The sequence below is a fragment of the Rhinatrema bivittatum genome, chromosome 7, assembly GCF_901001135.1.
Source record: "Rhinatrema bivittatum chromosome 7, aRhiBiv1.1, whole genome shotgun sequence".
Lineage (NCBI taxonomy): Eukaryota > Metazoa > Chordata > Amphibia > Gymnophiona > Rhinatrematidae > Rhinatrema > Rhinatrema bivittatum.
This window is the reverse complement of record NC_042621.1, coordinates 109,227,578-109,250,430: the sequence shown is the minus strand read 5'-3', so window position 1 is coordinate 109,250,430 and position 22,853 is coordinate 109,227,578. Positions and strand designations below refer to the sequence as shown.

Genomic DNA, 22,853 nt, shown 5'->3' with positions numbered 1-22,853 from the left:
ACCAAGGGTGGATCACGCTTCTGAGATTTAAAGCACAAACCATTCCCAGACCTGATCTAGTTCACCACCTTCTCTTAGGTACAGAAACAGACATCATTGTAGCCACTACTTCATGGGAAATGCCTGTTGACTTAAGTAAATTCTGGACACAATTTTTGTTTTTAATTGCTGTCTGGATCAGAATATAAACCTGTCTGCAACTCAAATACATACTAAAGAAAACAATGTAATTCCAGATCAAACACTGTCAAAAATCACACTTTTGCACTAAAAAAACCATAAAATAAAATAAATTCCTCCATCACAGGTATAAAAATAGAACAGTTCCTTTTCACTAGTAAAACCAGAATTCACTCATCAAAATCTCTCAAATGTAGTGAAACAGTCACTTCCTTTGGCTCCATCCAGATATGCCCAATAGCATCAGCAACATTTTGCAAATAGTCATAATTCCATGTTTTTGTCTATTTGTTTGGTTTTTTTTAAGCTGATGTAACCCACATCTTACCAGCATGATAACAAGATAATTCATATTTAGCCTGTGTTGTTTTTAGTTGATCATGCAATGAAGGTTTCTTTTTTTTTTTTTTTAAACATAGGTCAGCAATGAGCAGGATTCTTGTTAAACTTCCTGTTTCAGAAAAGGATTGTATGCTTCCTGCTACAGGAACTTCAGTAGCTGTGGGTACCTTAGTGCACGAATTACCACAGGGTTCAGGTATCTGGAATTTTTTCTGTTTGAACACAGTAACTCTGTGTGCTCAATCTTTTGAAAAATATTTTGTTCCAGCAGCTTTAGTGCAAAGAACTTAACAGGCTCGTTATCCTCAATCAAAGCTGATAATCACGGAATATAAATATTATTCTCTCTTCTATAAATCTTATTTCAATAGTTAGCAGTTCAAACTTTTCTCGGACTTGTAGCATATCCTCAAGACTGGAGGCATCATTATAGCAGATACGTCAATGTTAACTTCTCTGGTCATCTCTCTGTTCTTGATCATAATCGATTTTTTAAATTTCCATAAGGAGATTTTTCATCTCTTCTTTCACTTTTTTTTTTCTTCCTCAGATGCCATCATGGTTGGGGAAGGAATGTTCTGATTTTGGTCGCTTCATTACCAGAGGCATTCAGAAAGCTGCCTCTGCCTGGCCTGATACAGCTGAAGCAATCTTTACAGCAATGCAAAAGAGATATACAAACTTGGGTTGTAGAAAGTTTGGCAAATCCTATGATATATACAATAGTTTATCTCCATACACAAGTTGAGCCTCAAGTGACCATTCTTAAGCTTGCTCACTAGCGCACTTCCCCCTTAACAGGATGTAGTCCAAAAATTAAAATTCTAATTAAAATTTATTTCATTTGGTCCTAGAAAGGGCCAGGATAAAGTGCACGTTGGCTTTATACGATGATGTTGTAAGAACTCCCTTCTCTCCATGGAAGAAGCATATAAAAAAAACCAAAAAAAAAAAAAACCAGACCCAGCTCTGACATCAGCAGTAAGCAGCATCCTAACCAGTCCCGAGTGAAACCAACTGGACCACACACTGAGTTTTGTCTCATGACCACCAAGAGTTTTCATCAGCTTGCCAGGGTGCTGGGATGATCTCTACTCAGGAGGCAGAGGGCCCATTGTCATTTTTCACTCACTGGTCTCTCTTCAAGGACTCATCTCCATCCTGCCCCCATTTTCCCTTCATGTTAGTTCAGATGAAGTATCTTTGTCTCTCCATGAGACAACAGTTAAGATATGGTCTTCTTTCAACTTTATAACCCCCCTTATCATACATGGAGAGGGGAATCTATTTCAGCATCTTTATACCTTAACTTGGAGTCCCCAAGTCATTTAGTCCTATCACCATTAGCTGGAGGTCCAAAGCTTGCCTTGTTCTCCAGGATACTTCTTGTCACACAGGGACTGACTTTCCTCTTCCTATAGAGAGGAGAGAAAAAGAACCTATAAACAAAAGATAGGAACATGCAGAGCAAGGGTGAACCCTGTGCTACGCTAGAAGGGTCTTGTAGGGTGACAGAACCACTCTAGTTCCTCCTCTCCAGCTCAGAACTGCAACCGTTAATCTAAGGTAAGGCACAAAAGTAAGCAAATGTTTTAAAAGTTTGCCATCTCCAAAGAGAACCAAGACAGTATTGTGCATTAAGCCAAAGCCTGATCCCAAGCATGAGAAGTCCCTCTCCAGCCACAGAGCAGAAAACACCACCTTTGCATAAGAGAAGACATCTGTTCCATATCTGCACTCACCTGTGGAGGGCAAGTTCAAGCTGCAAGTAAATGAAAGAGTTTCACTGCAGAGTTTAATGAGGTCTCCAATCTACATATAGCATTTTCTAACCCTCCCCCTGGGCAGACACCGCCCTAATATTCCCCTCAAATCTAACATAACCTAGAGAAAGGCTCTGCACCTCATAACATAAGAGATGATGCACTGTACCCAGGTGTTGGAAGACAGCGACTAAGGATAGGCTTTGCAACCCAATATAACACACACACAGGCTGAAACAATAGTACTCCAGCTGCATGGGTGCTCTGATATGACCAAGAAAAGGTTCTACTACTCTCTAGAACATAATTTGAAGCTACTGGTCCCAATTATATTCCCTGCACAACAGTGTCCACAGGCCCCAACGGATGCTAACAGAATTGACATAACATCCAGAAATAGAGAGAGAAGTGCTGTATTTACTTCAGCAGAGTAAAAACAGAGGGAGTGCAGGCATGTCTTCTTACTCACCCGAGATCTGGAACTTCCGGCGCAGAGATCCCGGTCGTACAGCACCTGCCCCAGGACTGGCGGAAGGGCTTGAGCGCGAGTCCAACTACATAGAAACAAACAGGGTATGAAGGAATAGCATAGTGACCAGAGCTTTCCAAACTGTGTGTGGCGACACGTTAGTGTGCAGGTGTGTCGTGCAAGCCCGGTCAACTCCAACACGAGTTTGGGCTTTTTTTCTAGCGATTCGCTTTTTTTCAGTTCGTGGGTTGCTTATTATTGGGCAATTTTTGCTGTCAATCGCGATTTTTTTGGGCTTGGTGGGTGGGACTTGAGCCCAGCTGTCCCTGTCATTGGCTGCTGCTGCCGATGAGGCCTGGCCACGAGGAGTACTGACAGCAAGCAACAGTGCCTGGTGATCCTTAAGCACTTAACTGGCAACAATCAAAAAGAAGAGGTACATGAATGTGGGGGCCAGACGAGAGAGATGAGTGTGTGGGGGCCAAACATGTGCTGGGAGGGAGAGAGATGAGTGTGTGGGGGAAAGAATTGGTTTTATTATTGTTACTCATAAATTATAACAATAACATTAATCTTGGAATATTATATATTAATATAAATTAAGTGTTTTCATGAGATAAAATGTTTCACAACACAACCTATTTATGTATATTTTTAAGGAAACATACATAAATTGTCAAAATACGTTTTATGTTTTGTTCGTTTAACCTTTAACCTCTGGTTTGCTAGTAGACTGAATTACTGTGTCGTGAAATTATGTTTGTCTAAAACGTGTGTCACCAACATGAAAAGTTTAGAAAGCTCTGATGTAGAGGTCCATATTCGGCCTTGCTGTCAGATTGACAATGTCGGTAGCTTAACACTATCAAAGTTGCTACCAAAGCAATGCCGGGAGGAATGGTAGGAATGTACCAGGCTTCTGGGGGGGGTTCTAGATAGGGTGAGAGGGGGGCTTGGAGCCTGCTTGTTTTTTGCAAATTCAGGGTGGGGTGGAAGGCTGGAGTGGCTCCTCAGGCCAACATGGCCTGCAGCATATTTTCTTTCCTTAGGGGGCTGGGCATAGAGGTAGGGAGAAAAACCGGGTGCTATGCCCAACAATTCTAATTATTTTGCAGAGTGGGAGATCAGGCCTTCTGGCCCAGAAGGATTTTTTTTCACTTATCAGTTATATCTTGAATACAGCCAGTTAAAGTAAAAGTTATCTGGGTACACATTCCGGATAAACATTAAACCTAACCAGTTATAGTCAAATTTGCCAGTTAGACTTCAAAGTTATCCAAGTATGTGTACCTGCATAACTTTAACCATGTATATTCAGCTGAATATCTGTGAAAAGTTATCCAGCTAACTTTAACCAGGTATCCTGTCTGTATACGAACCTTACAGTGGTTCACTCTCATACAAATTACTGCAAGTCTTACTCTTGGGGGAAATTCTGCGCAAAAATAATGTAAAATTCTGCAAACTTTATATTGGTCAAAATAACACAATTTACATGACAGTCTTTAAGTAATTACATTTTAAATTAATACAGAAAAAAGTTATTACTTAAAGATGCAGAATTTTAAATATTTTGAGCAGAATTTCCTAGAAATTCACTGTAAGAGTGTCCCTTCCATTCGCTCTGCCCTCTCAGGCCCCAACCCCTCCAACCTGCCAGGATCTCTCCCCTCCACCTCTAGGCTCAACTCCTTCCACTCTATTGCCAGTCCCAGAGTTTGACCCCGTTCTCAGTACTGCCCCTCACACAGGCTCCCTCTATCCCTCCCTCTCTCTAGTACACATAAACACACCCTCATACAGACTCCCTCACTCTCTCTCACACATCCCCTCACACAGGGTCCCTTCTCTCTTGCATACACACCCACACAAGCTCCCTTTCTCTTTCACACATACATCTTCACACAGGTTACCTATGTCTCTCTCTCATGCACCCTCCTTCACACAGGCTCTGTCTCATACATACACAATCCCTTCACACAGGCCAGCACCCTCACATACACACAATCCCTTTTTCATACACACCAGCTCCCAATCTCATACACACTCCTTCACAATCTCCTCATATAGGCTCCCTTTCTCTGGCACCCACACTCAAGCATCCCCTCCCTAACCTCCCAAGCTCTCTCTCACACCCCCTCCCCTCTCTCACACACAAACATTCACTCTCACCAGGGCCTTCATCTTCGTTGCAAGCAGAACATAAGAACATGCCATACTGGGGCAGACCAAGGGTCCATCAAGCCCAGCATCCTGTTTCCAACAGTGGCCAATCCAGGCCATAAGAACCTGGCAAGTACCCAAAAACTAAGTCTATTCCATGTTACCGTTGCTAGTAATAGCAGTGGCTATTCTCTAAGTGAACTTAATTAATAGCAGGTAATGGACTTCTCCTCCAAGAACTTATCCATTCCTTTTTTAAACACAGCTACACTAACTGCACTAACCACATCCTCTGGCAACAAATTCCAGAGTTTAATTGTGCGTTGAGTGAAAAAAAGCTTTCTCCGATTAGTTTTAAATGTGCCACATGCTAACTTCATGGAGTGCCCCCTAGTCTTTCTATTATCCGAAAGAGCAAATAACTGATTCACATTAACCCGTTCTAGACCGCTCAAGCGGCCCCACCACCGTTACCTCTCTCACCAAATCCTGTGTTCCACTGAGAATTAGATCTAAAATTGCTCCCTCTCGTCGGTTCCTGAACCAACGCTCCATAAAGCTGTCATTTATTCCATCCAGGAACTTTATCTCTCTAGCATGTCCTGATGATACATTTATCCAGTCAAACTCAATATTGGGGTAATTGAAGTCTACCAAGCAAAAGCATGAAGCAAAGTACCTTGCACATCAGTAAATATCAACATATACAGCGTGCAAGGAAATGGTAAACCAAGTCCACCTTCAAGGTAATAATACTTTTTTATTTAACTGAGTTTTTTCAATATTGTTAGTGGCAACTCCATATATCTTCAACAACAGTCATTTAAAGTCCCCCGACACGGTCCGTGTTTCGCGGTGGCTGCATCGGGAGGGACCCACAATCAATATCATCTAGAATATAAAGACAGTTTACCATTTCCTTGCACGCTGTATATGTTGATATTTACTGATGTGCAAGGTACTTTGCTTCATGCTTTTGCTTGGTTGACTCACCCGTTTGGGAAGCGTTTAAATGGCTACTGATGACACTACTTTCAGCTATACTGAAGAAGTGGTGAACGCCGTTTTGACAGATGTGCTATTCTTCTCTGAAGCATCTGACGATACTGTCCCCACCTCCTCATGGTCTGAAGTAATCAACATTCAGAAACGCCTAACAAGAGCGGAGCTACATTCCTCAACACTCATAGAATACTGCCGGGTACGCCGGATTCCTAGAGGTCTGCGAATACAAAAGGAGCCGAGGCTCCATACAGAGAACCCCGCGTTTATAACGCGCTGGAACCAGATCCTAAACAAATGCTCTTTGGATTTGATGGTACTCATAATTGAGACAAACAAGGAGCTGCAAGTCACTTTAAAAGAGGATCTTTCCTTCAAACTTGACCTGATTAAACATTCAACTGTGTTGGAAACCTTCCACCAACAGTTTCAGGAATTTGAAGAGAACTTAATCAAATTTAGGGACGAACTGAAAGCTGTTAAATTCAGCAAATTCCAGCGGGATTCTACAGATTATAGCACAGGATACGTATATAAATGGATGGCCAAGAAGCCACAAAAGAAAGTCACCTTTGCCCAGGGTTCATCATCATCTTCGGAGGAATCAGTGAGCGAAGACGCGCCTCGAGGCCGCGGGCAAAGACGCAAGGCCCGCGGAGCCTCTACCAATGCTCCTGCCTCATCGAATACGGGACAATCCTTTGCCTCCTCACAATACTCCTCAATAGCGGCCTCTTTTTTAGATTCGGGCCAAGCCCCCAGAGAGACCCCCAGAGAGACTCGCAGTACACGGTCTCGCCCCGGCACCACCACATCCCAGGCAGGACAGAAAATGCCTCGGACACCACATCCCCCCTCGCGTCTTCCGGACGCATGGCAGTGACCACAGAGACTGTTTTCAATTTATCCTCTCGTGCTCTGTCTGATGTTGAAAAAAGAACTCTACAGCGAGGGTTATCGTTTGTACCAACTGCTAGATGTGACCCGTTTGATTTACAGGTGCATTTATATAGGTTCTTCCGTGCATTGAAATTAAAACTGTTCTTCGCAGATACCCCACCCACATTAGACATGTCAGTAATCTCGAAAAGGTCTAGATGGACCCCTCCGGGCCCTGTAAACCCATTGTTGGGGGCCTTTGAGAATTTAGTAAGTGCAGAGGCTCAACTCCTTGCTACTAGAAACCAGTATGCTCGGTACAACTTATCTCAACAAGAGGTCATAGCAGTCAGGGAGCTATCCAATGATTCCTCTATAGTCATAAAGCCCGCCGATAAGGGTGGGGGTATTGTAGTATGGGGTAAAATTGATTATGAAATGGAGGTATTGCGTCAGTTAGGCGATACCTCATGTTATAGACTACTTCCAGGAGATCCCACACAAGACCTCCTAAAAATGATCAAGGACCTTATCCAGGAAGCCCTTGACTGCAATATGCTCACCAGTAGGGAGGCTAAATTCTTGGTTAACTCTACTCCGACTATGCCCTTATTTTACCTCTTACCAAAAATTCACAAGACCCTCGTGCACCCTCCAGGACGCCCCATAGTTTCCGGTATAAATTCATTGCTTGAGCCATTGTCCAAATTCGTCGATATTTTTTTGAAACCGTTTGTTGCCCAGATTCGTTCATATGTTAAGGATACCACACATCTCATTACTATTTTGTCTAATTCCCCTGTTCCATCAGATGGGTTTTTCTTTGTGACCCTGGATGTCATCTCACTTTATTCAAACATTCCCCAAATGGAGGCATTACAACTCATTGAAACTATTTTGGACCAACGACCAGCCCCACACCGGCTGTCTACAGCCTTTTTGGTACAACTTGCTACTTTGGCTTTAACAAAAACATTTTTTATGTTCGACCAGAGCCATTATCAACAGATAAAAGGGACGGCAATGGGGGCCACTATGGCCCCCTCACTTGCCTGTTTATATATGGACCACTATGAATCCTCTTTAGTATATCCTTCAGAAGGGTTTTCCCATGTAGCTCTGTGGCTACGATATATCGATGACATCCTGATTATTTGGACTGGTTCAGACATTCAATTTTTTTGTTTTTTTGATTGGCTCAATTCATTGAACCCTCACATACAGTTCAATTTTTGCATTCATGCTTCAAAGATTTCCTTTCTTGACATTACTATTTCCGTAGAACAGGACCAATTTGTTACCACTTTATTTAGGAAGGAGACAGACAGAAATACACTATTAGCCTATTCTAGCTGTCATCCCAAGCCCCTCAGAGACAACATCCCTACGGGACAATTTCTAAGATTGAAACGTGTGTGTTCATCCCGGAGTGATTTTTTAGAGCAAGCACGATTGATGTCCCAGCGGTTTTTGGATAGGGGTTACCCTCCACGAGTTGTAAAAAAGGCTTTTAAAAGGGCATTATATGCTAACCGAGACTGGCTGCTTCTCCCTTCAGTAAACGATGACAGTCAAAGTTGTAATTGTATTTTACCATTTTCTACAGCAAGTAAGGTCATAGCAACAATGATAAGACGACACTGGGATAATCTATCTTTATCACAGTTGTTTCAGGCACCGTTACGTTTTACTTTTCGGAGAGCTAGCAACCTCCGGGATCAGCTAGTACATGCGAGCTTTAACAAACAAGCGAGGGATATCAGGGATGGTCATCACGGCCCCTGTGGGCACTGCACAATATGCAATCATACTAGTCAATCAGACTCATTTACTCATCCGGATACTGGGGTTCAGTTTAACCTTCGTAATTCATCAGATTGTACCACCAAGGGCATTGTATGTGTTATACAATGCCCGTGTTCCATGCTGTATGTGGGCAAGACCTCTAGGATGGTTAAGACCCGCATTATAGAACATTGTTCGAATATCCGTCTCCTGAGGATGGATGAACCCTTGGTCACGCACTGGGTTCAACACCAACACACCATTGCTGAATTGCAGTTCTCAGTTTTAGAGGTGGTCGTTCCCCCCTATAGGGGAGGGAATTATTCTGAGATTCTGGGAAGACGGGAACAGAAGTGGATTTATACGCTTTCCTCTGTCCATCCCAAGGGTTTAAACAGGGATGTAGAATGGCACCTTTTTGGTTGAACCATGTACAGGGTGGGCGGAGTTTACACTGACGATTCTATCGCGATAGCTTCTGTCTTTTGGCGCCAAACGACCTCTTAAAATGGCCCTTAGTCGTGTGAGCCGATGCGCTCCATGATGCATATATAAGGTATGTTTGTAAGAAACTTGCTGAAATTGTATAGCCATATTTGCCAAGTCCATCAGCTTTACTGTCTTTATATTCTAGATGATATTGATTGTGGGTCCCTCCCGATGCAGCCACCGCGAAACACGGACCGTGTCGGGGGACTTTAAATGACTGTTGTTGAAGATATATGGAGTTGCCACTAACAATATTGAAAAAACTCAGTTAAATAAAAAAGTATTATAACCTTGAAGGTGGACTTTGTTTACCATTTCCTTGCACGCTGTATATGTTGGTAATTGAAGTCTCCCATTATTACCGCTCTACCAATTTGGTTAGCTTCCATAATTTCTCTTAGCATTTCACTGTCCGTCTCACCATCTTGACCAGGTGGACGGTAGTATACTCCTATCACTATACTTTTCCCCAACACACAAGGGATTTCTACTCATAAAGATTTGATTGTGCATTTAGCCTCATGCAGGTTGTTTATCCTGTTGGACTCTATGCCATCCTGGACATAAAGCGCCACACCGCCTCCCGGGTGCTCCACTCTGTCATTGCGATATAATTTGTACCCCGGTATAGCACTGTCCCATTGGTTATCCTCTTTCCACCATGTCTCTGAGATGCCAATTAAGTCTATGTCATCATTCACTGCTATACACTCTAATTCTCCCATCTTACTTCTTAGACTTCTGGCATTAGCATACAAACATTTCAAAGTTTGTTTTTTGTTTGTATTTTCATTCTGCTTTTTAATTAATAGGGATAAGGTAGAATTTTTTAGCTCAGGTGCGTTTTTAGTTACAGGCACTTGGACTACTTTTCTTATTATTGGAATCTTACTGTCGGGGGCACACTGTTCACAGCACACAGGGGCCTTCATCTTCGCTGCGAGTGGAGCGCGTCCCGCAGCACACAAGGGTCTTCATCTTCGCCGCGAACAGCATCCCGGGGCCTTCATCTTTGCGCGCTCCATTCACGGCATGCCGGGGTCTCCTCTGCCATTTTCTGCACAGAATTTGGCAATTCTGCGCAGGGGGGGGGGGGGGGGGGGGAATTCTGCACAAATTCTGTGCTCCGCAGTAGCACAGAATTCCCCCAGGACTAAAGTCTTTGTATGCAGGTCCCCTTCAGAAGCTGATTTTTAAACTTCAGTTTATCTAAAACACAGCAGCTAGGAAGGTCCTGGCATTTTTCCTGCAGAGATTCTATTATGCGGACATTAGAGCGCGACATTTGGCATTCAATAGCTGGATGTATGAAAATTCAACATTAAAGTCCTGAACTTTGAAGTTTTGAATAAGCAGAGTCCAGATTATCTGTCAAAAGTACATTTCCACTTATAAACCAGATTGGATTTTAAGGTCTGTTAATTAAATTCTTAAGATATAGGATATATGTATGTGTTATGTATATTATAATATGTATCTGGATATTGCACTGAGTAATTTTTCAGACTTGTAATTAATAAGTTTAAATAATAAAATACTGAACCCTAAGGAAATTTGTTAGTGGAAGACGGAATACTGAGCATTTTCAGGAATAGCTTCAATACTCTGGAACTCCCTTCCAAGAGAAATACAAGAGCCAAAACTATCTGTCTTTTAGAAAAGCCATCAAAAAAATGACTTTTTAAGAAAGCTTTTTCTGTTGGTTAAACATATTAACATTTTATTAAACTAATTATGCAAAAGCAGGATTCTAATTCTTGATGTCTTATTTTAAGTTCTTAATTTTAGATTTGGAGATTTGTTAATGGTTTTTAATTCTTAATTCCTTGTACGTACCTAGATCAGTCCAGACTTCTCCCCTCCAGCAGATGGGAATCAGAGAAAGATTTTACTGATACTGCTACTTAACCATGAGTGCCACCTGCAGTTCCCCAGTATTTCTCTGTCTTCAGCAGATGATAGAAGGTGCTGGACAATTTTTTTTGGGTTTTTTTTTTTTGAGCCTTCCTCCAGGGTTTTTTTTGGATCCTAGTGGGTCCTTCCCTGTCTGGTTGAGGTAGATGAGCTGGGGGTTGGTGACTCTTTAGTATGCTCACTTCTTTTGCCCGTGAGGTGTAAATCTGGTGGTCCAGATCCCTCCCCTTCACGAGGCTGCTTAGGCAGCTGCAGGCTCAGTGTAACACTTTTTATTCTGAGGGAGTATTTTTGGTTCCTCTGTTTTTGGCTCTATTTTCCAACCTTTGAGGAGTTTTCAGTAAAGTATAAAAAGAAAAAAAAAAAAAGTCTCAGGCAGCAGCACAGCTCTACTGTGCGGACGACTTTTTCCTCTGCTATCTGATGGCTGGGGTTTTTAGAGCCCGTTTGTCACCTGCTTTGACGTAGGTTTTCTGCCTTTAGTGATGGGCCTGGGGTCGGCATGCCGCATGTGTGGCTTGTGCTCCAGCTCTTCGGCGGGCAGGAAGCGCTCATCTGATGGCTGGGTGGGAGCAAAAAAGGTATGGAGGGCTCCTGCTTCTGTTTCAGCAGTGCTGCCGGGTTTGCGGGGGTGGTGAGGACCTCCTCCTGCTCAGTGTGGGAACGGCGGCCATTGTGAATTCTTTTTTGGCTGCTCCCACATCGTTGGGGGGGGGAGGGGGGGGAGAACATAAGAATATGCCACACTGGGTCAGACCAAGTGTCCATCAAGCCCAGCATCCTGTGGCCAATCCAAGTCACAAGTACCTGACAAGTACCCAAAAACTAAGTCTATTCCATGTTACCATTGCTAGTAATAGCAGTGGCTATTTTCTAAGTCAATTTGATTAATAGCAGGTAATGGACTTCTCCTCCAAGATCTTATCCAAGCCTTTTTTAAACCCAGCTACACTAACTGCACAATTGTTGCTAGCGTGTTTAGGCTCCGGGGATGATCAGGGAGCCTCAGAGGAGGAAAGTTTTCCTTTGCTGTCCGGTCCTAGTTCCTCTGCTGTTGCAGCAGGGAGGTCTAAGACGTTTTTCGATTGCTGATGCATGAGGCTTATTTAGTCAAGCAGCAGGCAGCATTTTCTTGTCCGGGTTCCCGCTCCCAGTCGTCGGACAGAAGTGCGTTGGAGACCAAGCCAGATGGTTCGCTCAGGAAAAGCGTTCCCTCTGTTCAGAAGTTACTGGGTCCTCCTTCGGGTACTGGACCAGATGGAGACGACTCGAAGAATGCGGAGGAGTCCCATGTGGGGGTTGGGGGACTCCTCCGCATTCTGATCTACTGGCAAGTTATAACCCTTTGGGTTATAACTTGCCAGTAGATCAGGCAGCAGGAGACATGGGCCTGGGGGATGATCTGGAGGAACTCCCAGCCTCTGAGGGGGTGTCTCGATAATAGTCCTTTTAGAAAAGAGGAACTCTGTCCCTTAATTCCTCAGGCTATTCAAGTGTTGGGAGTTAGTCCCTAAGGAAGATTCTGATTTTGAGGGGTTAGCCCGGTCCAACATGAGCAGATGTGCATCCCTTTTCAGGGCAGGGAGAGCAAGAGATGTGCAGGACACTGCAGCATAGAAGACACTATGCCAGTCAATGTGTGCGACAGCTGTGTTGAAGGCAGCACAGTGCTTGCAGAAGCAGAATGGATGAAGGCAGAACCCTTTTTATTATAGCAAGATTTCCAGGGGTGGAGTGACAGAGCTCATTTGTGATAAATGAGACTCCAGGATCCAGAGGCCATAGCTTTTCTGGCCGCATGGAAGGTGGTCTGTAAAGGTCATAAGAACCATGCCATTCTGGGTCAGACCAAGGTCCATCAAGCCTTGCATCATGTCTCGGATGGTGGCCAGTTCAGGTCATAAGTACTGAGTAGATATATTTCTTAAGCTTACCTCCTTGGATAAGCTATAGCATTCCCAAGGCTATCTGGTTAACAACTGTTTGCATCAGGGACTTATCCAAACCTCTTTTAAACCTTGCTGTACTAGTCGACTTGACTGCATCCTCTGGCACACAGCTTGATTGAGTGCCAAGTGAAAAAAAATAAACAAAAAAACCAAAAAAACTTTCTCCGATTTTTTTTTTTTAATCTGCTGATTGTTAGTTTTATGGCTTGTCTCCCCTTGTTTCAGTATTTGAATGGGTAAACATTCTTTATTTACTTGTTCCACCCACTCATTTTATAATCTTCTATCGTATTCCCTCTCAGTCATCTACTGCTTAACATTTCTACAGTTGAAGAGCCCTAACCTGTTTAGCCATAAGGGAGCCATCCCACCCCCATTATTTTTGCTGCCCTTCTCTGTACTTTTTCTAGTTCTACCGTCCCGTTTTTGAGCTAGGGCACTAGAATTACAAGCAATACTCAAGGTCGGTCGCACCATGGATCAGTACAGAAAATTATAATTCTCCATTCATCTCCCAATAATGCCTAACATTCTGTTTGCTTATTTGCTGCACACTGAGCTGAGAGCTTCAAAGTATTGTCCACAAGGGCTCCAATGTCCTTTCCTGGCTGTTTATTTCTAATATGTAACCCAGCACGGTGTATCTGTAACTTGGATTATTTCCCCCTCTGTGTATCACTTTGCACTCGCCCACACTAAATTTAATCTGATATTTAGATGCCCATGCTCCTAGGCTTGCAAGGAGCTTCTGCAATTCCTCATAATCCTCTGCTGTTTTAACAACTCTGAATACATTTTGTGCCTTCTGCAAATGTTCTGAGGCACATGACAGCGATGCAGCAGGGGTTGAGAACTGTATAGAACAGCTCTTCTTGACATCTCTGCAGCTTTCGATACGGTAAATCATAATACCCTTCTAAACCGTCTATCAGACATAGGTATTACAGGATCAGCCCTTAGTTGGTTCGACTCCTTCCTTAGCAATAGAGGCTATAAGGTTAAAATCAAGAACAAGGAATCCTCTCGCACCAACGCACCATTCGGAGTCCCCCAGGGCTCTTCTTTATCGCCTACACTGTTCAATATTTACATTCTACCTCTCTGCCACTTACTCACAAAACTGAAACTCAAGTTCTATATTTATGCAGATGACGTTCAAATTTTAATCCCAATATCCAATTCACTCGAATCAACAATCAAGTTATGGGACTCTCATCTGCAAATGATCAATCATCACCTCTCAAGCCTCAATCTGGTGCTCAACACTTCCAAAACTGAACTATTACTAATCACCCCAGAAAGCAGTCCTTTTCAACATCAGATGCAGACAATCATACAAACATCCCACGCTAGAGATCTAGGAGTCATCATTGACAATCACCTGAACCCAAAGCAATTCATAAAACACACTACAAAAGAGTGCTTCTACAAGTTACAAGTACTCAAAAAACTCAAACCGCTCCTATTCCATTATGATTTTAGATCTGTCCTCCAAGCCATTCTATCTACCAAAATCGACTACTGTAATTCCATATTGCAAGGACTCCCGGCCTCCACTGTAAAACCCCTCCAGTTATTCCAAAACGCAACGGCGAGAATTTTGACAAATACCAATTGAAGAGCGCATATCTCTCCCATTCTAAAAGATCTCCATTGGCTCCCAGTACAATTCAGGATTCTTCATAAATCTCTTACATTAATCCACAAACATATTCACCATCAGACCCCTCTTGACCTGCGATACCCCCTCAAACTGCACTCAACATCTAGACCTTTAAGGGATGCCTACAAGGGATCCCTACATGTACCTTCTATCAAAGCTATACAACACTCAAATATCAGAGACCGGACATTCTCCATCACAGGTCCCTCCATCTGGAACGCCATGCCTCCGGACCTCAGGCAGGAATCATGCCTTCTAACTTTTAAAAAGAAATTAAAGACATGGCTGTTCTGCCGAGCCTTCACAGACACCAGCCCAACAGCCTGACTTATAACTGTTCTAGCAACTATGCATACAAACAAGCGCTAAACCATGTATATAAATTATTAAGAGAACGTGTACAAATTATCATGAGGACTGCTCCTTGCCTCCCTCGCATTCTCCATTGTATATTATAATCTTTCGTCCCCCTTCTTATTTCCTACTCCAAGTTTACACATCCTTGTTATAATGTAACTTTATACTCCTTCAAATCGTCTCTACTGTTTGGTTGGTTATAATTTTCTACTTGTTCGATGTAAACCGAGCTGATTTGATTTGTATCAAGAAATTCGGTATATAAAAGCCTTAAATAAATAAATAAATAAATAAATAAATAAATAAATAAGGGAAAGGTGAGTGGACAATGACCTGTGTGTTGTATTTTCATAAAGAAAACAGGTGTGAAGGAAAGATGCAGAATAATTGAGTGCATGTAAAAAGATTTATTTTTTTTTACCACTACTGAACCTATGTTGATCTTGTACTCCCTACAGCTTGCTGAGGCATTGGCATTTTGTTTCTTTGATTGTAATAAGTATTGTTTTACATGTGTTAGAGTGCTGGAGTTTTCCTAGCCAGCTAAGTGTTTTAGCGAATATACAAAAGCATGAAATGCGTCCCAGCGTTCTTGGCTTCTTGCCCTTAGATCATGTGGATATCGAGTCCCTGCCTGCTCGGTAGTTTCTATGTCTTTGTCTACAGGGGATCAACATCACCTGAGCATCTTTGCATGCTTGAAAGGGGATAATTCGGCTCGTGCAAAAAAAAAAAGAGGCAACTAATGTATTCTGTGGCTTGGAGCAGTGCAAGCCCAATATGAATCGTTTTACACTCATTATCACTCCATTTGTGGCTATTTGGTCTCACACAGCCCCCTGTGCCATCTTTAAATTATAACTATTGCCATTCACCAGCCTTGCCAAACAGCCATTCACTTTGGCCTCTTTTCTGGCTTCAAAATGAATAAACTTGTGCAGCGCAAACCTTTCCTGGCAGTGTGCGATTGTAGAGAGAGTGTACAGAAGCCAAAAGTGTGTGCTAAAAAGGGTGTTGCTGTAATGTTTTCTGCCTTGGGCCAAGGACAACATACAAAGTATACTGATTTGCATCTGTTATTCAGAAAGAAAAAAAAGAGAGGATACAGAACAGAGGAGAAGCAGGGAAAACATAACATACAAGCTCAGCTTCCCCAGCGGTGAGAGTGTGTACAGAAGCCACACTTTTGGTTTCTGTACACTCTCTCTACAATCACACGCTGCCAGGAAAGGTTTGAGCTGCACAAGTTTATTCATCCATTTTGAAGCCAGAAAAGAGGCCAAAGTGAATGGCTGTTTGGCAAGGCTGGTGAATGGCAATAGTTATAATTTAAAGATGGCACAGGGGGCTGTGTGAGACCAAATAGCCACAAATGGAGTGATAATGAGTGTAAAACGATTCATATTGGGCTTGCACTGCTCCAAGCCACAGAATATATTAGTTGCCTCATTTTCTTTAGCATGAGCCGAATTATCCCCTTTCAAGCATTCCCCAGCTTCCCCACGAAGAGGAGAACCTGGCATAACAATATCTGATGATTCTTCAACTCTTACCTCTTGCTCTGCAGGAGGCAAGGAGACCACCTCAGTTTTCTTTGTCACTGGTCCAAGTTCCACTGAGCGAACTCTCTGAGCAAACTTCAGAGAGTAAAGGGTCTCGCTGAGGTTGATCTCCACAGGAGAGACCTGAAACACAGAGAAGAATGGAGAATCCCTCATTAGGCAAGTTACACATTGCCCTTCCAGTCACACCACATGTCATGCACACCCCCTCCAAACACTGCCCTCATTCCCCTCTCAGATGCCAGACCTACAAAGGGAAACCAGTTGCTAGTGACAAAAGCCAGATGACCACGAACCAGTCCCTCATTACCTTCTCTTCCCTCCGCTACACACAAAGCAACATCGCCCACGGCTGGAACAACGTCCAATGCCTAGAGCGCCAAAGGGAAGATACCCACCGCATAATGCTCTAATCAGTAACCTCTTGAGACAGCAATGGTGCAAAAGACCAATGTGCCATCTGCCACTTTCTGGGAGTTCATAAATGACATTTAGGAAAGGCATTATCAAGAACGATTGCCTGGAGCCCTTGGAACCTACATCCGTATGTGGTGGCACTGCCAAAGTGTACGCTATTATCGGAACAAGGTTACGGAGGAGACAGCTACTATCCTGGGGCATGCAGTTTTTATTGGGCCTGAGCTGGGGTTGTGGGGAAATGGTCAGGGTCGGGGATCCCTTTGAAAAATCGATCCTTGGTTGGTCATCATCTTTTGGCTGCCAGGTTCACCATTGCCACATTTTGGAAAGCTAGTCCTCTGTTGACACATTGGAGACAGCAGGTGAGGGATATTGCAGACATTGAATTGCTGAGCCATGACCTACAGAACACACATTATAAATATGTTCAAGTGTGGGGTCCCTTCTTGGGATTACTGTAAGGATACTCCCATGTCCTAATGGTTTTGTATTGGGTATCTATGTCTGTACATGCCTTCCTTGTGCAACCCTTCTTGCTGCTACGTGTATTTCTCACATGTCACTAGTTGTATTTAAAATGTTGTTAAAGAGTTTAAAAAAAAAAAAAAAAAAAAAAAAGAATGCCTAATCCCTCAAGCACTTCCTCTCCAAGATAAAGAATACCCCCACCACCACCACAGACCTGCAAAAACCTCTAAGTAGGTAATAGGTTACCCCAGATGAAACAATGACCTATGACCCAATGTGAGCCCATAAAAGGACACCAGCTGTTATGAGGGTGCCAGAACTGGCACTCCCTGATGTGACCTGCCTGCAACAAAGAGCAAGACAGAGGAAGAGACTGCCAACACGGGCCTGGAGTGATCTAAGATGGCAAACAAAACTCATCAGTTTCTCTTCTCTGCTCACTGACTTGGAGGCTGGTCACAAGCAGGTTGGAAGGGGAGGGGATGGTTGCGAGGGGGATTTAAAAAGTCAATGACACATATCAGTCAGGTAACCTGACTGACCCAATTAACTGAGACAGAGGGCAGAGGCCCAGGGCTGAGGGGTTGAGCACCTGTGTAAACCCTGAAAGTGGAAGAGGTTTATAAGTGCTACTGGACAGCTGGACAGGGCAGATGTTCAACTGAATGAGATGAACGTGCACGGTAATAAGAGTATACAAAATCACTAACCTGAAGGTTTCCAATAGTCTGAAACTACTCCAAGAGAGGTCACATGTACCAACCAGCTAAGCAAGAAAAAAGCTGAGAGGAGCAGGGGAAGCCAAGGCATGCCTGAAGTTGCCTGCAGGCAGCGAGATCAATCAAAATGCAGGAGAGGGTGCTTACTGAAGTGCCTCACCACACTTGTATTTAAGCAGAATCAGCTCCAAGAAGATTAAGGAAGAGATTAATCTGATATGCCTGTTAAACGCACAATGGTGGTAGAATTATTATACGTAGGGACTAGGTAAAGCGCAGTTGCTTACCTATAACAGGTGTTCTCCTAGGACAGCAGGATGTTAGCCCTCACATGTGGGTGAAATCATTCAATGGAGCCTGACACGGAAAACCTGCTGCAAACTGCACGTCCATGCGAGGTCTATGCGAGGTCCCCTTCAGTCTCACAGCAAAAATATGAGCAAGAAAAACAACAACAAACCGAAGGTGAATCCAACATCGTGGGGAGGCGAGCGGGATTCCTGAGGGCTAACATCCTGTCCTAGGAGAACACCTGTTACAGGTAAGCAACTGCACTTTCTCTTAGGACAAGCAGGATGGTAGTCCTCAAATGTGGGTGATTACAGAGCTCCAGATTGCCCCATTTGATCAGAGGACTCACAGTAGCTGAACAAGCTGCCAACGGGCACAACACAACTGGGGCGCTGTGGGGAAAAAGAGAGGCAGTCTGGTCCCACAGAGAGCACGATGAAAACAGTTGGGTTCAGGACTGGAATAGATTGCGTAGGGCATACTGGCCAAAAGTGCTGTCCTAGCGACTATCCCTGTCAAGGCAGTAGAGAGCTGCGAATGTGTAGAGAGAACTCCAGGTCGCAGCCCTGAAGATTTCGGCGACAGGGATCGCATGCAGATGGGCCACTGACGCCGCCATAGCCCACACAGAGTGAGCCTTCACCCTGCCAGCCAGCTGGAGGCCCTCCTGCTTATAACAGAAGGCAATGCAATCCGCTAGCCAGTTGGACAGGGTCTGCTTCCCCACTGCTGTTCCCAGCCTATTGGGGTCAAAAGACACAAAGAGCTGGGTACACTGTCTATAGCTTGCTGTACGGTCCTAGTAGAAAGCGAGCGCCCGCTTGCAGTCCACGGTGTGGAGAGCACATTCACCTGGGTGAGAATGAGGCCGTGGGAACGATGATTCACTGGTTGATGTGGAAACCAGTCACCACCTTCGGCAGAAATTTTGGATGCGAGCGTAGAACCACATGATCATGAAAGAATTTCGTGTAGGGAGCGTACGTGACCAGGGCCTGGAACTCACGATCCTGCGAGCGGAAGTAATTGCCACCAGGAACATAACTTTCCAGGTGAGGAACTTCAGGTTACAGGATTTGAGAAGCTCAAACGAATGCCGCATGAGCCTCGCCAGGACAATGTTGAGATCCCACGGGGTCACTGGCAGGTGAAGCGGGGGCTTCATTTGAACCAGGCCCCCACATGAAGCGTCCGACCAGCAGCTGGACTGAAATGGGCGCACTGGTGACACCCTGGTGGTAGGCACTGAGGGCGCTGGAGGTGTATTCAGATCGAGCTGCTTTGGAGGCCAGACTCGGACAGGTGCCAAAGATAATCCAGCAGGTGGGGGAGCAGACAGGAGAAAGGGTCCAGTCCGTGGCTGCCACACCAGGTGGAGAAACACTTCCACTTTGAGCTGTAAGATTTCCAGGTGAAAGGTTTCAGGGATTCAATCAAGACTCTGGAGACACCAATCGAGAGCTGCAAGGGCTGGAGGATCGCGCTCTCAACATCCATGCCGTGAGGGCCAGGGCCCAGAAGTTCGGGTGGCGCAGGTTGCCCTGGTTCTGCGATAGGAGGTCGGGAGCCATCCCCAGAGGGACCGGTGTGCTCACGGACAGGTCCTGGAGCAGAGGAAACCACACCTGCCTTGGCCAGGAGGGTGCCACCAAGATTGTGGTTCCCCCGTCCTCTTACAGTTTCATCAGAGTCCTCGAGCGGGATAGGGAGGTACGCGTACATGAGACCTTGTCCCCAGTGAAGGGAAAACGCGTCGCAGGCTGGATGGCCCTTCCCTGGAATCAGGGAGCAGAACATGCTTACCTTGTGATTGTGGGGAGAGGCAAACAGGTCCATGTCTGGAGTGACCCAGCGATGGAATAAGTTGGCTGCCACCGCCGGGTTCAGGGACCATTCGTGTGGCTGGAAGGACCGGCTGAGGTGGTTCGCCAGCTTGTTCAGGTGACTGGCAGGTATACATCCCTCTGGAAAGGGCCCAATCCCAGACTTGTATCACTTCCTTGCAGAGGGGGAAGGAGCCCGAGCCCGAGCCACCCTGCTTGTTTATGTACCACATTGCCACCTGGTTGTCTGTTCTGAGGATGACAACCTTGGAGGACAGCCTGTCTTGAAAGGCCCACAAGGCGTACCGGATCGCCCGCAGTTCCAGGAAGTTTATCTGGCAGCGGGCTTCGGCCGCAGTCCAAAGGCCCTGTGTACGCAGGCCGTCCGTGTGACCCCCCACCCCTGAGGCGAGGCATCAGTGGTGAGGGTCGTCTGGGGTGGTGCAGGCTGAAATGAGAGCCCAGTTTCCAGATTGGGAAGAACCTCCCACCAGATCAGGGAGAAGCGAAGAGGGTCCTTGACCGTCACCGGCGCCTCTAGATTCTGGGATGCCTGCCGCCACTGGAACTGCAAGCCCCACTGAGAATTCCTCATGGGGAGGTGGGCCAAGGTGGTCACACGGGCCAAGGCCGCCATATGGCCCAGCAGGCAAATGACGGTGGCCAGCGAGGAGAGGGCAACCACTTGATCCTTGGGCAGAAAAGCCTTTGCTTGTGCCGTATCCAACCTGACGCCGATAAAGTCTAGCCGTGGAGACTGATTGAGATGTGACTTGGGGAAGCTGATAACGAATCCCAATGTCTGCAAGGTCTGAACCGTCAAGGCCAGTGCATCCAGGACCCCGGAGGGAGTCGCTCCAGATCAGCCAATCGTCCAGGTATGAAAAGATATGGACCGAGTGATGCCTGAGGTAGGCAGCCACCACCGCCAAGCATTTCGTGAAGATGCGTGGGGCTGAAGCCAGCCCAAAGGGCAGCACTTTGCACTGAAAATGTGCAGTCCCCACCAGAAAGCGGAGGTACTTCCTGTGGTTGGGGACAATTGCAATCTGGGTGTAGGCCTCAAGTCGAGGGAGCAGAGCTAGTCTCTTCTGAGGAAGCGTGGGATCAGAGTGCCCAGAGAGACCATTTTGAATTTCTCTTTTACGAGAAATCGGTTTAACGCCCTGAGGTCAATGATGGGGCGCAAGCCGCCATTCCTCTTCGGAATGAGGAAGTACCTTGAGTAGAAGCCATGGCCCCACTGCTTGTGGGGCACCAGTTTTACCACGTCCGCCACTAGAAGGGCAGAAAGTTCCGATTGAAGGATGACCTGATGGATGTGCGTACCCACGATGGACATGGGGGAGCAGTCTCTGGGAGCCTGCTGAAATTCAGGCTGTAGCCCTGGTGGACAAAGGCGAGAACCCAACGATCCGAAGTGATCGCCTCCCAGCAGCAGGCAAAGTAAAGAAGCCTGCCACCGACTGGGGGAATAGACCACCAGGGGAACCGGTGTTTGGCTCGTGCCCCCTCGTCGCCAGTCAAAAGCCGGTGGATAGGGTCTGTTGGAGGACTGGTTGGGCCCTCAGAACTTGCTGCTGCCGGCCACGACCTCTAGGGCAGGACAGAGATGGCTGGGCACGGGCATCTGGAGGAAAGTACTTCCTCGGCCGATAGAAAGGCCTTCAGAGGGGCTGGCGGATAGTTGCTGAAGTGTATCATGCTGATCCATGACCTCTTTCACCTTATTCCCAAACAGGTTTTTGCCTGTACAGGAGAGGTTCGCAAGCCTGTCCTGAACCTCTGGTCGGAGACCTGAGGCCCAGAGCCAAGCCAGTCGTCTGGTGCCGACGCCTTCGGTGGCTAGGTGGGCTGCGGTCTCAAAAACGTCATAGGTAGACCTGACCTCATGCATGTTGATGAGGCTATTAGTTATGTACCCAGGATACTGAGAAAAAAAAAAAAATGTATGGCCAAGGGTAGACGTTAATTTCTGAGCAGCCTGAAAAAGTGTACAGAAAATACCATACACCCTCTGACTTAATATCCTAGCGATATTAAGTCAGAGGAACCAAAAATATTTAAAAATAAATAAAAATGTGCCAGCCGGTCAGGTTAGGAAAATGGACGCTCAATTTTTCCAGTGTCTGTTTTCCTAACCCATGGCTGTCAGCAGGTTCGTAAAAATGGTACTCGTAAAATTGAATGTCGGTTTCCTGAACCCACTTGACAACTACCTCTCCTGGGATGCCACTAATAAGGAGGAGTTAGGACTGCACTATCGCCCCTAGCATCTCCTTTTTAGCGCGATCCCTCATTTAAATATAGGATCGCGCGCCCAGGAGAGGTGGCTGGGCAAGCATTGGGAGAGCGGGCGCTCAGCATTGAGCACCTGTTTTCCTGCACTCTTACTATATCGGCCTCAATGTGCAAATCTAGATATTAACAGGAATTAAATGCATGATTCCAAATAACACTTATGGTGCCTGAAGAAGGGGTAGGAACTAAGATAAGAACTGGGATATTAAGAAACACTACTGTACTGTGCTGTCTGTAGCTGACAGCACTGAGTCATTGGAAGAGGAATACAGTAAATATAATAGAGCTGGCAAACAATGGTTGAGGAGAAATAC

At 45.3% G+C, this 22,853-nt stretch overlaps 1 protein-coding gene across 5 annotated transcripts in view; it reads right to left on the bottom strand.

Annotated features, from left to right (window-relative positions):
- Positions 1 to 509: 509 nt before the first annotated feature.
- KIFC3 (kinesin family member C3) overlaps positions 510 to 22,853 on the bottom strand; it is a 99,803-nt gene continuing 77,459 nt past the window's right edge. For 4 of the 5 annotated variants that reach the window (XM_029608919.1, XM_029608915.1, XM_029608920.1 and 1 more), the window contains 3 exons: positions 16,509 to 16,640; positions 2,755 to 2,839; positions 510 to 1,937 (listed from right to left, as the gene is read on the bottom strand). In XM_029608919.1, coding sequence (XP_029464779.1) covers positions 1,912 to 1,937; positions 2,755 to 2,839; positions 16,509 to 16,640 — 243 coding nt within the window. In that variant the 3' untranslated portion in view covers positions 510 to 1,911. Of the gene's footprint in view, positions 1,938 to 2,264; positions 2,285 to 2,754; positions 2,840 to 16,508; positions 16,641 to 22,853 lie in introns of all 5 variants that reach the window. The other variant, XM_029608917.1, reaches the window with a different exon arrangement.